Source organism: Schistocerca piceifrons, chromosome 2 (genome assembly GCF_021461385.2).
Source record: "Schistocerca piceifrons isolate TAMUIC-IGC-003096 chromosome 2, iqSchPice1.1, whole genome shotgun sequence".
Classification (NCBI taxonomy): domain Eukaryota; kingdom Metazoa; phylum Arthropoda; class Insecta; order Orthoptera; family Acrididae; genus Schistocerca; species Schistocerca piceifrons.
In genome coordinates, this window is record NC_060139.1 from 610,528,379 (window position 1) to 610,546,720 (window position 18,342).

General features: G+C 38.6%; 1 protein-coding gene across 2 annotated transcripts in view; it reads right to left on the reverse strand.

Moving 5' to 3' along the window:
- LOC124774869 overlaps positions 1-18,342 on the reverse strand; it is a 193,836-nt gene that overhangs the window by 161,006 nt on the left and 14,488 nt on the right. Inside the window, exon 2 of one of the 2 annotated variants that reach the window (XM_047249516.1) lies at positions 1,599-1,831. In XM_047249516.1, coding sequence (XP_047105472.1) covers positions 1,599-1,823 — 225 coding nt within the window. In that variant the 5' untranslated portion in view covers positions 1,824-1,831. Of the gene's footprint in view, positions 1-1,598; positions 1,835-18,342 lie in introns of both variants that reach the window. The other variant, XM_047249517.1, reaches the window with a different exon arrangement.

An 18,342-nucleotide genomic window follows, 5' to 3' on the forward strand; every position in this document is an offset into this window, starting at 1 on the left:
TTTGCATGAAATATTTGTGGATTTTGCCAGAGATGATGCACTATTTCATCATGAAAATGAACAAGCACACATATTTTCACTGCATAAACAAAGGTCTTGTCCAACATTCCCCTATCAATTCCTCTTTCCTCCCTCAAGAAGACTTTTTTATGTATGTTTCAATACAAGTTGTGGCTACTGAAGTTAAATACTGATCAGCTCATTTGTCTCTTTGTCAACTGACCACAGACAACTTTTTTCTGCAATACTGATTCCATATCAAACTGGGAGGTTTCAGTAACACAAAACTCTTGTGCAGGTTATGTGATCTCAAATGTAGTACTGGATAAAATACAGTGTCAGACATAAGCAATACATTGAGAATTACAAGTAGCTACAGGTGAGTATTATAGCTGCAGCTTACTGCATTGGGAAGCAAAACTACAATCAATCTTGGTTTGGTCAGCTACCTGACTGAACTCCCTAGAGTCATTATATCAGTTTAGTTACAAAACATTGCTTTAAAAAAAGACCAGTAACCCTGCTGTACTGGGGCAAGCCCAGGGTATCACTGACAAAGTGATGAGGAAGGAAGAGGGGGAGAAATCACAACAACCTCATTATAAAACTAGTTCACCTGGACTGGGTGAAAGTGGCTGCTAAACTAAGTTTGCAGCATCCAAAAGAGAACCAAATTCTCATGCCATTTGACTTGTACAAATTTTGTGATGATAATTTGAAAAATATCAAATTTGTATTTGATGAAAATCAGAAACTGAACATGCTCAACCTGTTCACGGAGAATGTTCAGTTCCTGGCTCCACTGTCACTGGGATAAAGTAAAATCATCAGTTCATCCTGTTGATTTACTCAGGATTCAGGTCAGTTAGAAAATCAGGATACTCTAATTTATTTCTAGTGATCTTCTGTGATGCCAGTTCTGAGGTAGCACATTATGTAATTGTGAATGTAAATGTACAGCCAGGGCAGTACACTGCTTGCCTCTGTAATGATAAATGGTGGTTGAAAATGTGTGACTGATCTCAGCTGAGCAGCATGATGCACTGACAAATATTATGCATCCTTGCATACCATCACATTCTTTCCACTAGATACTGATGAAAAATTCATCCTAAGCTGCAGAGCTGCACCTATTGGCGACAATCCCCGTGGCTGCTACCGCCTTCACAGGCTTTCAGTACATTTTACCAAGTTTGTTGTTTCAATCGTGGAATGTAAGTGTAATTTGTTGTAACAATCAATTCATTTTTTAAATTGTAGTCAGACAGGCTGGGGATCCAGTAAGATACAAATTCAGAATTTCACACATTGTGTTTGGACCATCTTCATTTCAATGTGTGCAACAGCTCAAGTACTGCATATAAAAAGTTAAAAGACTGTGGAATAACGTTTGGTAAGTGTTCAAATCTACATAACAAATTTCAACAAAACCTGTGATGCTACAGTGGGGATGCTCGACCATTTGACCAGAATGATCTGATAGTTATTCATGGCAATAAATGATCACATGAAAACAATATACTGGAATCACGTAACTCAAAGAATGGCAGTATTGCTGCAGAAGAACACCAATAACATAATGCCTAATCTGTTCTTACCTCACAGCGTAACCTCTGCAAATCACGGTTACGCCGACCATACCAGTATACTAAGCCAAGATTAGTTCCAACTGCTATGTATTCAGGCAAAATATCCACACAGGTTAAGCTTAGCTCATGTGTGAACAAACCACGTTGTGCCTTCAAGGGTATCTGCTGTAGCAAATCTTCTAATGGTGCCCATTCTCTCAAGACACCATCATCTTCACTTGAAGGGTCAGTCATGTCTACAGCTACTGGAAAAAGAACACAGTATATTGCATTAAGTATGACAATCCTTTGACACTTACAAGCACAATACAATGAAAAAAAAATTATTTCTCTAAGCACTACTGTTCAACACAGTCTTCAACGATTACCCATATGAGGTTTGCTAGTCCCCCATAGGGCACCGCCTCAGTGGGTTGATAGGAGACTGCTCACTAGATACAAAGGTTATCAGGGAAATAAAATACTCTGGGAGGATCAAAACTATCATGGCAGGAGAGGCTCGCCAAGCTGTGGTGTAGGAGGCTCTCGTAAGAATACAGCTCCCCAGAATCAAGACGCCTGGTCTTCTAGGCATGGGAATTGTGCAAAGGATAGTCAACGTATGCCTCAGAAATAGAACACAATTTACTGAAACAAAAGGTGGCACAGCTACAAGGATAACAAGGATAAGTATTTTGGTTCTTGGAATATTAGAACGCTATACCACCCGAGAAATGCCCAAACAGTACTTTCTAGTAGTGCTCCAAGAAATAAGTTGGCAAGGAACGAGGTCACTAAAAATACGAGACAAGACAATAATGTATGAAGATTGTGGTCAACAACATGAATTTAAAACTGGATTCTATATTCATAAACCAATAAATGACTTGATACAAGGATTCAAACATATCAGTAACTGAATGTCATACATCACAATTCAGATCAGCTGTTAGACATAGCATTTCTGAATCCAAATGCACCCACAGAAGATAAGGATGACAACAAGAAAGAAGAGTTTTACAACTATAAGGAATTTCAGCTTACACAAGGAAAGATCTGATAATGGAGTTCAACTTACACACTTTGCAATTACAAGTGATCTGATACTGAGCAGCACAAAAGTCAACATAAATTTATTCATTTAGGGTCAAGGATATCACCAGATGGAGAAGTAGTGAATCAGATTGACCCTGTAGCTGTCCAAAAAAGATTTCACAACAGTATTAAAGATGTTAGAACCTTTAGGAATGCAGAGTGTGACACAGACTTTATAGTAAGCACATGAAAAAGTGAAAATAAAACTCGAAAGGAAACTACATAGAAAAAGAGTGGAAATGACTAGACACTACATAGAAAATCTGGCATAAGAAAGTATAACAGAAAACTTTACAAAACAAATGGAAAGTACTGTAACAAAAACAAGCCTGGCCCGTAGGAAACAACAAAGTGTGGAAAGCAGATGGAGACATCTGATGAATAGTATTCAAGAAGTAACTTCCTATGTTATAGGGGAAAGAAAAAGACTTAAGAAAATACAGTTTAACACTAAGTGCCAAGAAAAAGTGCTGGAGACAAGAAATGGGAGGCAAGCACCTTGTTCAAGAAAGGAATAATATGCCTCTGAAGGAAAGATACTATAAAATCTGCCAGGAAACACAACATATATGTGTTGGCTCACCCTTAGCCTTGATGACAGCTTCCACTCTCCCAGGCATACATTCAATCAGATGCTGGAAGGTTTCTTGGGGAATGGTAACCATTCTTCATGGAGTGCTGCACTGAGAAGAGGTATTGATGTCGGTCAGTGAGGCCTGGTACGAAGTCGGCATTCCAAAACATCCCAATAGGTGTTTTATAGGATTCAGAACAGGACTCTGTGCAGGCTAGTCCATTACAGGGATGTTGTTGTCACATAACAACTCTGCCACAGACGGTGCATAATCAACATTTGCTCGATCGTGTTGAAAGATGCAATCGCCATCCCCGAATTGCTCTTCAACAGTGGGATGCAAGAAGGTGCTTAAAACCTCAATGTAGGCCTGTGCTGTGATAGTGCCATGCAAAACAACAAGGGGTGCAAGCCCCCTCCATTAAAAACACAATCACACTATAACATCACTGCCTCCAAATTTTACTGTTGGCACTACACACACCGGTAGATGATGTTCACCAGGCATTCGCCATACCCACACCCTGTCATCGGACCGCCACATTGTGTACCGTGATTCGTCACTCCACACAACATTTTTCCACTGTTCAGTCATCCAATGTTTACGCTCCTTTATACCAAACGAGGCATCATTTGGCATTTACCAGCGTGATGTGTGGCTATGAGCAGCCACTCGACCATGAAATCCAAGTTTTTTCACCTCCCAACTAACTGTCATAGTACTTTCAGTGAATCCTGGTGCAGTTTGGAATTCCTGTGTGATGGTCTGGATAGATGTCTGCCTATTACACATTACGACCCTCTTCAACCATCAGCGATCTCTGTCAGTAAACAGACGAGGTCGGCCCGTACGCTTTCGTGCTATACGTGTCCCTTCACGTTTCCACTTCACTATCACATCGGAAACAGTGGACCTAGAGATGTTTAGGAGTGTGGAAATCTCACATACAGACATATGACACAAGTGACACCCAATCACCTGACCACGTTCAAAGTCCGTGAGTTCTGCGGAGTCCCCCATTCTGCTCTCTTATGATGTCTAATGACTACTGAGGTCACTGATATGAAGTACCTGGTAGCACAATGCACCTAATATGAAAAACTTATGTTTTTGGGGGTGTTCAGATACTTTTGTTCACATAGTGTATGAAAGGCTGGAAATTACTAAGTAATGATGAAATTTATTGAAACACACAAGACATATAAGAAGTAATGAGAAAAATAAGAGTGGTACTTTTTTGACATTTATATCACATGCAGGACCATGGATTAATCAAAAAGAACTTCAATTATTTGCAGGATAAGAAGTCAATAAGTTGGATCCATGAGGTAGAAAAAAGGATTTAGAAAAAAAAAATATAAAAGCTGAAGAAATGACTGATGTGTTTATGGAAAGAGTGCTCAATGTGGTAGCTGGGAGAGTGAAAAAGCTATAATGAAATGGTCAAAAGACAGGGAAGGACAGCATAGTGAACAGATGAAAGAGTACTTGAAGAACAGAAGAGAATAATGGATAGGGAACTGAAATTGGCACGTGGAGCTAACCTGGCCCACTCAAGAAGAAGAGGAAAATGGAGGTGGAGGAGGAGGAGGAGGAGGAGGAGGAGGAGGAGGAGGAAAAATCTTTTGGTAAATCCATTGAAAGGAACAGTTCATAAAGGATCAGCATGAGAAAATACTGAGGAACTAGAGTGTCATACAAAAAAGGTGGAAGACATACCTTTCATAACTACTCAACTGCAATGATCTACATTCTTATTTAAACTTGAGGAACCTGGTACATTTGATGTGCAATTCACCACCCCGTCAGTAAATGAAATGCAGTAAGCAACAAATAAAAGAATAATAAGGCTTCTGGGGAATCTATATGTATGCCAAGTTATTAAAATATGGAGGGCCACAACAGGAATTTGAACTATAGCTTTTAATAGAAACAATTTTGAAGACAGAGAACATATCTGAAGACTAGTAAAAAGAGTAGTTATATTTGACATACTTTTTAAAAAAAAATTGCCCCCTTGTGTGTGATAACAACAGATGAATAGCTTTACTGGAGGTATATCTTATAAATCCTATTGATTTGCTATTAAACAGGGTGATCTCCATAACTGAAGAACTAATTTGGAACTACCAATGCAGTTTCTACAGAAACAGATCCACATTAGATCATTTATTCACTCTAGGAAAAATTACCGAGAAGGCAATGGCAATTCTAGATAGATGTCCACATAATTTCTAGATTTCAAAAACGCCTGTGGTAGTGTACACACAGAAAGACACTCCTAAATACAGGGTGTCCCACTCAAACCTCCCTGATTTCAAGGACCCAGGAGAGAAAAACCACAGTATATTCACCAATGAAAAATGCAAAACATTGATTGTAGAGCATCTCAAAGAATTTATATTCCCATGTAAGATGTGCCAAGTATCGTCACCAGAGTGCAGCATAGTCGCATGAAGTGAAAACGGTGACTCCACAGCAGTGTGCGCAAGCAATAGTGTGGTTTGCAGGAACAAAATCGCTGATTACTAAATTATCGCCGTGTGTATGGATGTGATCCACCTGATGTAAAAACAATTAAGGAATGGTATAGGAAATTTATGGCAACAGAAAGTGATCTGAAATATTCTGGTGGTGCACGTTATGGAATTTCAGAAGGGACAGAGGAGGACATCAGACAAATATTTCTCATAACCCCATTTAAGTCAATTTGTCAAGCATGTAAGCAACTTGATGTACCTCGATCAACACTGTATTGTTTAGTTCACCAGTGTCTTCGTATGTGTGTGCCAAGTGCAAATTCAGCAACATCTGATGCCAAATGACAAACCACACCGACAACAATTTGATGCGGATATGCTGCAGCGTATTGATATGGATGCCAGCTTCCTGGAAAGATGTTTATTCTCAGATGAGGCAATCTTTCATCTATCAAGAAGGGTTAATAGGCATAATATTCGAATTTGGGGTTCACAAAATCTGCATGTTGTCATTGAACATGTTCATGATAGCCCTAAATTAAACATCTGGTGCAGGCTAATGCACAACAGGATTGTTAGACCGTTCTTCTTTGTGGAACAAACAGTGAATGGGTCAGTGTATCTGGACATGTAGGAGCAGTTTGTGTACCCTCAGATACAAGACTTGCAAACCAACATCATTTTTCAACAAGATGGAGCTCTGCTGCATTGGTCAACGGTTGTTCACAAGCTTCTGGATAGGAAATTTCCCAATCATTGGATCGGACGTGGAGGACCCATTGCCTGGCCACCACATTCACCCGACATTATGCCACTTGATTTCTTCATGCGGGGATTCATGAAGGACCGCATGTATGCAACCAAAATGGACGATATTCCTACGTTGTGACATTGTATCACTAATGCGATTGCAACAATAACGGGGGAAATGTAACAATGAACTTGGCAAGAAATTGAATATAAACTCAATATTCTTCATGCTACAAATGGTTCAAATGCAGAGGTGTACTTATGATAAATAAATAAATCCTCTGAGATGCTCTACAATGTGGTGCACTTTTCATTGCCGTATCTACTGTGGTTTTTTTTCCCTGGGTCTTTGAAATCAGGAAGGTTTGAATGGGACACCCTGTATAATGAGAGAATGAGAAATACCATCACAATCAGGTTAGTTAGAATGTATATTGATACACTTTGTACCACACAGACGCATCTGTACAAGAAACTGAAAATTTTAAGGTGTACACTATACTGAAAGAGGGGAACACCTATCTTATTTAACCTCGCCTTAGATAAGAGCAATAGAGATTTTGCTAAAATTAATCCAGAAGTAATCCAACTGCAGATGGGTTAACATTACTAGACACGCCTACACAGATGATGTAGCACTGATAAGTAGCTCCAAAATAGAATTAATCAGATTTTGTTGCAGGTGGATTCACTTTCAAGACAGTCAACTGTTTCAAGTACCTAGGGGGTCTCTTGAGTAACAACAACAAAACATATATTAAAATACATGCCACACTAGCACCAGCAAACAAAACAATTTTTAGTTTTAGTAATATTTTAAGGGAAAAACAATTAAAACTAACTTTAAAATTTTCTTGTTTCAGTCACCTATTATACCAGTAACATTACACAGATGTGAAGTATTAATATTTAGAGAAAAAATGATTAAAAGCTGTTAATATTTGAAAGTAAAATACAAAGGAAAAATTTTTGGAACTATATGTGGTTCAAAGAACACAGAATGGAGCGTAAGAAAAAATGAGGAATTGCAAGAGCTGTACAACACAGTAACATTGTTGAAGTGCTAAGAAGTGAAGGCTGAACTCACATAGCTATATAGCAAGAATGACAGAACAGACTATATGTAGAATAGCTTTTTGCAGGAGTATAGATGGAATGAAAGGAAGAGAAAAACCCAGAATCAGACCCAAGAGGACACAGCTAGAACAAACATCAATACCAAACAGGCAGACAGTGCACTCAACAGAAAGAAATGGAAGAGGCTCAAAGAGCAGGAGCACAGTTGATAGGGCATTTTCCACATGAAAAGTAAAAGTAATAGTCTTCAAAAAAAGTCCTGTGAGAAATTAATAGAAATGGAAAAGATACCACACTGGATTACATGGGATAACATAGATGTTATCAAACGAAGATTATGTCACATCCCTTGCAGCACCAGAAGCTGAGATGGGGCAGACAGCAAGTGCCTTAGTCCACACTTCAAGCATAATCGTTCATTGATTCACTGTATTCCATTAAGGAGGAGAGCCTTCACAGATCATCGTTTCATTTCCTTTATCATTCACAGATCACCTTACATGAGTAAGTCAACATACACATTAACAAAAGAGACTAAACTCCTAGAAATATTAACTGTACATTGTACCAAAAGTGAAATACCACAACATTACCTAACATAATTTGTTTCTACACCATCTAAATGGGACCTAGTAAATTTGGAGGAAAGTTGCAACTTTATAAAGTTTTGTAAGTCATAAAAATAGTTGCAGTTTGTCTCCTCTTAGTAACTTAAAATTTACAAGAAAAAAAGACAATTTTTGTAAAGGATACAGTTAGGCCTGTTCGCAACACACTACTAAAAACTATACAGTTCTGCAATAAATATTACTTGCCATGCAGTTAATATGAATTTCTGAATTCTTCAGTCTATATAATTAGATATTTATAGAATCACTACCTAACAAGGCACAATCATAATTTTATTTTGAATTGGTAATAATTGTCAATTTCTTGATCTATATTAGACACACCCTTTTTACACACCTTTGTGCTAGAGTACATAATTCGTATTCTGACCCTTACACACAGAGAGAAAGTATACCGTACACGATAATTATTTTTTGTCTTTTGTTGATACTGTGTAGGTCACAGTTCAACTGAAACTGATATTCATTATTGTCAATAAATACCACTAGGGAGAAATTTTTCCTGACCAAGTTTACTTTAGGGGAAAACAAAACTCTTAGTGTTGTAGGAGTATGTTTAAGAAATTTAAAATTTCAATTTTAACTATCTGTTCTGTAAATCCCCTCCAGCATTATTAACATAATGTTTTTCTAAACATCACAGTTGAGCCTTTTTTATGATGCCTTGATACAATACATTCCTCCTACGACCTGTACCTTATTAGTGAGTATATTTTACTGATAACGTTTGACTACCATAATCAGATAAACCATTCACTATTGGTTTTACAGCTTGCATCTAAAAGCAAACTGACAATACCTGTTGCACTGTGTCCTTCAATCCTCATAGGGAATTCTACTGTGGCAAATAATCCAAAGCTGGACACCAACTGCTCTAAGTGTCCTTGATGAGTACTATCTGACCGAAAATCTGTCAAGGGCTACACAAACAATAATCTTGCAGTTCAGTCTGTATAACCTTTCTAATATTGTCTGTTTTATGATGTGTAAAATATTTACTGCTGTTGGCCTGTTAACTTTCAGTCTTAATAACTTGCACACTTCCTGGCACAATATTCAAAAAGCTTTTCAACACAACATCCATTAACTTAAAGGGCTTTGACTCAATTTTGTGTACACAATACTTGTAAAATTTAAAATGGAAAACTAGATGTGCATGCAATAGTTAACAATAAGGACTGTAGGGAGTAACTGTTATTGAGGAAAATCACTTAGTAGTATATCATTTGCTGTGCAATAAAACTGTTTGTAAACTATTTATGCATGAATTATATACTGGATTAGCTCCACATAAACTTTACAAGTACTATCATAGATATTAAAAATTCACAACCACAAATTTTTAGGACTATGTGTATGGATCTAAGAGAAATTGTTTCATACTTTTTAGTACAATTTAAAACTACATTATATTAGAAAGTCTTATTTAAATAATTATTATTTAAGAGTCTTCTGTTTTATTGATATACAATATAAAATGAATCCACAGCTTTGTCCAAGTTGCAGTATTTTTTATTTTGTTAATAGCTGTTTCATTGTAATTATATTTATTCTCTCAAAGTCAGCCTGAAAATCAATGCAGAGAGAGTAATATAGCCGATGATGCTATACAGAGAAGTTGTACAGATTGTCCTCCCTGCAAGTTGGGCAGCTGAACTAAGATACTTTAGCACATTATTCAATAATCACAGCTTAATGATGGAGATAAAACACGGGCTTATGAATACCCCCTAAAGATTTTAGTTTCAAAAAGATTATAGCTTCAGGTACTAGCACCAATAAAACTAAAATCAAGACACAGAACACAAAAATAGTTCCAATGGTGCTAATAAACTAAGTCCTTGAGTGTCACAAATGCAAATGCTCTTACTATAATATCTGGAGATGAGTCCTGCTAAATACCTAAAAATAAAACTGCTGATGCTGTCTCTTTTGAATATTCATATCCAAAGTTAAGATACAAAAATGACTCCACATGGTCTAATATTTAATGCTGAGATATAACCACATCATCAACACAAAAGATATAGTGATAGATAAAAAATGTGCCTGTTTGAAGATTTACAAAAATGGAAAAGATAGTCATGAAAAAAAAACACCAAATTCTCCAGTCTACCAAGCTAGGTAACACCGTGAATTTTAAATGTGAAGTAATTATTTTAACTAGTCACAATATTATGAAAAGGAAAGTTGCTACTAACCATATAGCGGAGACACTGAGTCACAAATAGGCAAAACAAAAAGACTGTCACAAACCCATATCCACCTGGCGTCAACCTTTGTTAGTCACTGTCCTTACCCATCCAGCCCCTGTTCCCATTCCAGCACTACGCAGCTGTCATTCCACCATCACATTCTGTCTTTTTACTTCTCTCCTTTTCTTCTACTACCCCCCCCCCCCCTGCCCTCCATCTAACCTGCAGCATTTCACTGTCCGCCACCCCCACCATACTATCCCTCCCCCTCCCCCTCCCCACCCCAGCCTCCTCCTTACCCCTACCCAGTCGCCTCTCCCATCATGCCGAAAGCTTTATTTGCAACAGTCTTTTTGTTGTGTCCTTTTGTGGTGCCTATCTGTGACTCAGCATTCCACTACATGGTGAGTAGCAACTTTCCTTTTCATAATATTGTTACATTCCATCCTGGATTTTCTATTGTACTAGTCACTTTTATTAGTCACTTTTTTGGAGGATTGGAACCCCACAATTAGTTGAATTTATTTAAATTAATAAAACAAACAATTTGCACATACAACTTTTGTCGTCAACATGTGGCACTGTCTGGCAGCAGAGTTCCTTCTAAAGATTGAATACTTAAGTAATGTTAGTGGATCTTGGTTCTGAGGATTCTCCTGTGGGGATGTATATAGTAGTAGTGCAAAGTTAGTGTCTTGAATATTAGTGAGTAGTTATATTAAAGTGAAACATATACTACTCAGTGACACAGCCATCGTAGCCATTAAATGGCTGAAGTGAAACATGTTTTATACCTAAAAAAAGAAGGAAAAAAATGCTTGCTCGCATACACTTACACTGATACACATCCCAAACCTGTTGGTGTGTAGACAAATCTGTCAAGTTTCATGAGTAGATCTAGACAGATGAAGAAGAGAAGGGTGCGCGTGTGTGTGTGTGTGTGTGTGTGTGTGTGTGTGTGTGTGTGTGTGTGTGTGTGTGCGCGTGTCCATACAGCCTAGCTACCCATAGTCATCGCATCTGCAGTGACGAGCGGCCCCTCTCGAAATACACTGAAGGTCTCATTGAGGCCTTCAGTGATTATCCTCCCAACCTTGTACAAAAACAAATCTCCTGTGCCTTATCTTTCCAGTCTCGTACAACCTCCCAAAGTCTCACTGTCTGGCCACAGAGGAGCATTACCCTCGTAACTCAGTACCACCCAGGACTGGAGCAAATTAATTACATTCTCTGCCAGGGTTTTAACTACCTCCTGTTGTGGCCTGAAATGAGAAATGTCTTGTCCACTATCCTTCCCGCCCCTCCCACAGAGGTATTCTGCCATCCACTGAACCAACACAATACGCTTGTCCATCCCTATACAAATCCTGCTCCCAACCCCTTACCTCATGACTCATACCCCTGTAATAGACCTACATGCAAGACCTGTCCCATACATCCTCTCACCACCACCTACTCCAGTCCAGTCACAAATATCTTATCCCATCAAAGGCAGGGCTACCTGTGAAACCACTCATATAACCTTCAAGCTAAGTTGCAACTACTGTGTTGCATTCTATGTGGGCATGACAACCAGCAAGCTGTCTCCATGAATGGCCACCAACAAACTGAGGCCAAGAAACAAGAAGACTACCCTGTTGCTGCTCAACACAACATCCTTCATTTCAAAGACTGCTTTACAGCCTGTGCCATATGGATCATCTCCGCAAACACCAGCTTTTCTGAATTGTGCAGATGGAAACTCTCCCTACAGTATATCCTATGTTCCCGTAGCTCTCCTGGCCTCAACCTTTGTTAGCCATTTTTCTATCCAGCCCCTTTCCTGTTTGTTCCCATTCAAGCACTACACAGCCCTCATTCCACCAACACACCCAGTCTTTTTACTTCACTCCTTTTCCGCAACCATCCTCCCCCCCCCCCCCCTCCCCAATATCCTGTCTAACATCCCAACTGCACCTAGCTGCCCTACCCTCTCTCCACATCATCGTTGTGCACTCCCCAGCAGCACTTCACTGTCCTTGCTGCCCTCCCCCACCCCACCCCAGCCTCCTCCTTAACCCTCACCTAGTTACCACTCCCATCATGCACTGCTGCTGCTGCTTGCAGTGTGGCTTCAGTTACCAGAGACTGCAGGCACGTGTGTGTGATTTGCATTTGCATATGTGTTTGTGTGTGTGTGTCTGTCATCTATTTTTCACAAAGGCCTTGATGGCTGAAAGCTTATATTGTGACAGTTTTTTCTTTGTTGTGCCTATCTGTGACTCAGCATCACCGCTATATGGTGAGTAGCAACTTTCTTCCTAACAATATTTTGTAAGAGTTTAGGCTGTTGTTAAAAATACATATTGTACTGTTGTACATGTTCTCATTTTTGTCTCTCACAACGGACTCTAGTAATTTTTTTCACATTTATTCATTTGGCATGTTTTTGGCTTTATGTTGGGTATGCAGAATACTGACATTTGTATTACCGACACAATGTTTTGTTTAATGCCTGTGAGAGATTAGTGCTCATACATTGTAGCCCCCCTAGAGCTGAAATGATTTTCTGGAATCTGATGTCAAACAACCTGCCTCTTTGACTAGTGTAAAAACAGTCACAGCTTAAAAATTTAATTTTGTAAATATGCATAAGATATAGTAGCTTTGCAGCATTGTTACTATGAAGTAATTTCTGCCCAAGCTTTTCTCAATGGTAAAAGATACGTTAGTGCCTTTGAATGTCACTTTACTCTTTCATATTTACCTGATGGATTGCCAACTACACGCCTGGCCAGTCTTACTCTCAAAACCCATTGCTCCACCTCAAGCCTAAAGAATCAAAACCACATTTCTTCACAGCGAGTGAACAGGGTTGCAAGAACGAGTAACCATATGGATACGAGCTAAGAAATTACGAACTCATAAACTCTTACTGTAGAAAGACACATAAAGGTAGAGGCATAGGCATTTATAGCAGAAATGATATAGCATGTGGAAAAGTCAAAAGGATTGATGATCTGAGTAAAGAAATGGTACTTCACGTTGCAACAATAAATTTAAAACTAGGTAACAACAGTCTGATTACAGCAGCTCTGTTTAGGTCAGCTGGAAGCAGTATTGAAGAATTTGTCAGTTGTCTGGAGGACCCACTGGGGAAGACATTGGCATATAAAAAGCATAAGTGTTGTTTCTTGGAGACATCAACATGGACTCGTTATATAATAGTAATAATTATTTCCATTATGTTGACTTACTTCAGTGTTATAACTATTATCAAATAAACTCAGAACCCACAAGAATAACTGTAGAAACACAGACATGCATGGGTCATATTCTCACAAACACAATAAAGGATAACATAAACATAGCCATCCTAGAAAACTACATATCCGACAACAGAGCCTTGCAATGGAAATTGATGTAGTGAATGTAGATATAATTAAAAGTGGCATATTTATGTATAAAAGAAAATTTAATTATAATAAACTTAAGAGGGCACTAGGCAATGAAAAATGGGAACCAGTTTACAATGCAACAAATGTGAATTGTAAATGGGAAAATTTCTATACACTATTCCATAAAACTTTGAATGAAACATCCTTTAGTAAAACAAGTAAACAGAGCTATTAATCACAAAGCTGAGAATTTCTCTTCTGAAATCATTGAGCTGAGAGAGAAAATGAAAGACTGTTAGATACTCTTTAGAGATGCTAAATTACAATACTATTTAACAAAATACAAACTGCTCAGGAAAAAAACACAGATTATTTGAGTAACCTTAAAGCTCATAAATATGTCTATCATACAAGCAACTCAACCTGCGTTAGTAAAACAGCCTGGAAAATAATGTACAAAGAAAGTGGGAAACTGCAGTCTCATGAACACACCAGCATAATGTTAAAAGGAACTGAAGATATAACAAATGACCCAAAATAAGTTGAGTTGATTTGGGGTAAGAGACCAAACTGCGAGGTCATCGGTCTCATCGGATTAGGGAAGGGTGAGGAAGGAAGTCGGCCGCGCCCTTTCAAAGGAACCATCCCGGCATTTGCCTGAAGCGATTTAGGGAAATCACGGAAAACCTAAATCAGAATGGCCGGACGCGGGATTGAACCATCGTCCTCCTGAATGCGAGTCCAGTGTCTAGCCACTGCGCCACCTCGCTCGGTCCCAAAATAAGTCTGTGAGAAATTCATAGAGATGTATAGTACAATTGGCACAAATGAAACACATCACTGGGCACACACTTTAAATGTTACAAATACAAGCCGATCTTTTTTCATCCATGGCATTACTGAGAGGGACCTCCTAGTAGTCATTTCAAAACTTCAAGCTAAAATATCTTGTGACTGGGATGACATTTCACCTAAGCTGCTAGAAATGCAGAGGAGAATTAGTGAAGCCTCTGACATATCTAATAAGTATCTCCCTCTGTCATGGAGAATACCCTGATCATCTGAAAATCACTCAAATTCTAATGGTGCATAATAAGAGAATAAAAATTGACATGATAACCTATAGGCCAATATCATTAACTTCAGAGTGTGGGAATTTAGTAGAGAAGGTAATATTGAATCAATTTGAGGTATATTTCATCAAACAATCTATTCAACAATCCACAAATGGTCTTAGAAAAGTGAGTTCTACTATAACTGCAGTAGCAAATTATAACTTGAAATATTAAAAAAGTTAGATGAAGTACGAAAGGTAAGAGACACCTTCCTGGATATGAGTATAGCTCTTGACACTCTGAAGCTAATTTACAAAAGGAATGAATAATCGGCAACAATCAAATCAGGCCACAAGGTACTTCAGTGTGGTTTGTCCCAAGGAAGTATACTGGGGCCTTTTCCATTTCTTGTGTACATTAACAATTAACTGAACCCCAAAACCGTCAGATTGTAAGCTACGCTGATGATATATGTTTTGTCAGTTGGGGTCAAGATATGCAAACTACTACAAACAGTAGTGAAACCAATTATAATTTTCTGTCATGTTGTTGTACTGCAAACAATATAATTTTCTGTCTTGTTATCATACTGAAAATAAGATATTTGTAAATAAAGAGAAGGCAATGACACTGAAATTTATGCTTAGCAATAATCGGAACACAAATAGTACTCAATTTACACCTCCACTGGCCTTAGGTACACAAACCAACACAAATTTTTGGGTATAGTTGCTGATAAACACCCTTCATTGAAAGAATATATAGACCCTATTTGTAAGAAAATCAGCATAAATGTGTATCTACTGATATGTGTCTCAACTTTCCTAGACCATTATCACTTGAGACAAATATACTTCAGAGTGAAACATCCACATCTAACATAACATACTGAGATTTGGGGTGGGCCATCAGCTGTCTATACAGACAGGCTCTTCAGACTATGAAAAAAGGCAGTAAAAGTGGTAGCAAAGGTGAACAGGAGAGACCATTGTAGAGAAATGTTCAGAAAATATAAAACACTTACTATATACTCCATGTACATCCTGCAGGCAATAATGTTTGTGAAACAAAATCCCAAATATAACCTAACAAACAGTAATGTACTTGGGTACAATACACGGGGAAGGGAAAACTTTCACAGAATTGTACGTAAAAAAAAAGGCTGCAGACCACAGTCCACATACAATGGGAACTCTTTTATAACAAACTACCACCTGACTTCAAGAAAGTTATTTTACACACCTTAAAAGAATAAACATAAGTGTTTATTAAGAGAAAAAACTGTTATTCAATAGAAGATTACAAGTTGTAATATCACTTTCTAAAACAGTATATATAGCTTTTTTTTTTTAAAAAAAAACAAAATGATAATTTCTGATCACCATGCATTTTATAATTGTATGTATTTATCTTTCGAGCTATACTGTCTCTCTGTAAAATGTATATAGCATGTTTGTTTCTGCAACAACAACAAAATCATAATTTCTGACCTTCACTATTTGTATCAACGTGTGCACTTATATATGTTAACTAAACCTTTGCATATGTGAACTACATGACAATGTCTGAAAATTGATTGTTGTATGGACAGCAAACAAATAAATCCCTTAGCATCATAAAAATGATAATGATGATGAATGAAGTTTCCAAGGTAATCAGTCCCTTTATCCTCATAACAATGAGTCAAAAGAAGAGTTTTGTGACGAATATAGACTCACGTCAATAGCTGTGATTCGTTCACAAGAAATTAATTACTCAGGATAGCGAATAGAGAGTATCAATAAAAGACGATATAGGTCATGCACTGGTGAAGGCAGAGAAGCAGGAGAAAGTGCACAGGTATAGGTTTCCCCAGGTAAGGGCTGGGGCACAAGATGTACATTGCATCTTCCTTTCTTTCTCTATCCTTTGCACAGATACCAGGAGAAGATAATGTGGAATCAAAAAGTGATAAGGACAAGTAACACACAGATAGACTTCAAGTACATGGAGGTAAGATTTGGAGTTTACATCTGGGCCAAGGTGGAGCTGGGTGGGGACCTCCTTCATGGCAAAACAAGTGGCACAAGATGAATCTTCACCAACTCCATCCCACAAGTCAACTACTACAATGGGTACTTTAAACCAAGTGGTAATATATGCTTTCTCATAATGGGTTCATATGCAGCCTGCTTTCATAGCTTCATCAGCTAGTATCCTCTGTAATGACTTATCAAGACCTAATCTACATGACAGGTTAAGTGAGCCTGGGCATGCCTCAAGGATGTGGCAGGTGCACAGAGTGGGTTTCTTTTACTTCAGTGTGTAGCCATGTGTGAGGAAGGTATGACCATTACAAAAGTGACAAGACTACAGTTTCCATTCGAGACAGGTGAAGTGACATTCTTCAGTTCTTGGTGGGGGGCTATTACCATTATAAGTTTGTTGGGTAGCTCGGTGGCCATTCATTCTTCTTCCCATTTTTGCAATACAGTGTCTGATATGGCATCACAATTCATATTGGCAGCAGGTCCCATGCTGAGGCTTCCTTAACAAAAGTACTACCACGATAATTGTCTGAGATGTCTAACTGGCTTGGGATTCAGTAGAATATCTTGGAGATTCTTATATTGTTAATGTTGTATAAAATGTGTGAATGGTGGTCACCAACGTATGAGTCAGAGAGTAGGTGCCAGTTAAGCCCACCCAGTTAGCCATGCGGTCTAACACACTGCTTTCCAGGTGGGAAGGCGTGCTGGTCCCTAGCGCGAATCTGTCCAGTGGATTAGTGTTATTAGTGTTGAAGTCCAGTGTGCCGGCCAGTCTGTGGGTGGTTTTTAAGGCAGTTTTCCATCTCCCTCGGCAAATGCGGGCTGGTTCCCCTTATTCCACCTCAATTACACCCATTGGGGTTACACTTGTCTGGTGTGAGATGTTCCCGGAGGAGGGGGGCTCTACTGGCGATCAAACTGCACAATAACCCTAGGTTTGGTGGGGGGTGGCATGAGTGGACTGCTGTAGCCTATTGTGGGGTTGTGTACCACTGCAGGCGACGGCAGGGACAAAGGACAACGCCTCGCCATTGTTTCTAGGCCCCCAGTTCCATACGACACAATACATTACAAAACAAAGAGCCAGTAATCTTCAAGCTACTGAGAGAGCCACAGCACAGGCGAATATTTCTGCAAGTTGGGTTTTACATGTTTATGATCTCTATGTACTGCTAATAAGCTTGTGATTCTGGTGTGCAGATACTGCATACGCCAGACACAGATTGTATAGTTAATGGGGACCAAACAGAACATAGAACAATAAATGTTAGAGTCCGTGCGATTCTTGATGTCGCAATATCAGAGATCTATTCAACTACTGGTCTGCACCCCATCTGTGCAGTGGTGGGCAACTTATCAAGTTATCTTAGAAAAAAAGGAGCTCCAGAAACATGTCTTCCAGTCCTGCTGCTGCTGTTCTCCATGTCTTTGAATAATTCATAAGGAGACGGATTTTCAGATTCTGGAAAAGTGTCACGTAATGAGGATGCTCTGGTCTAAAACAAATCTTA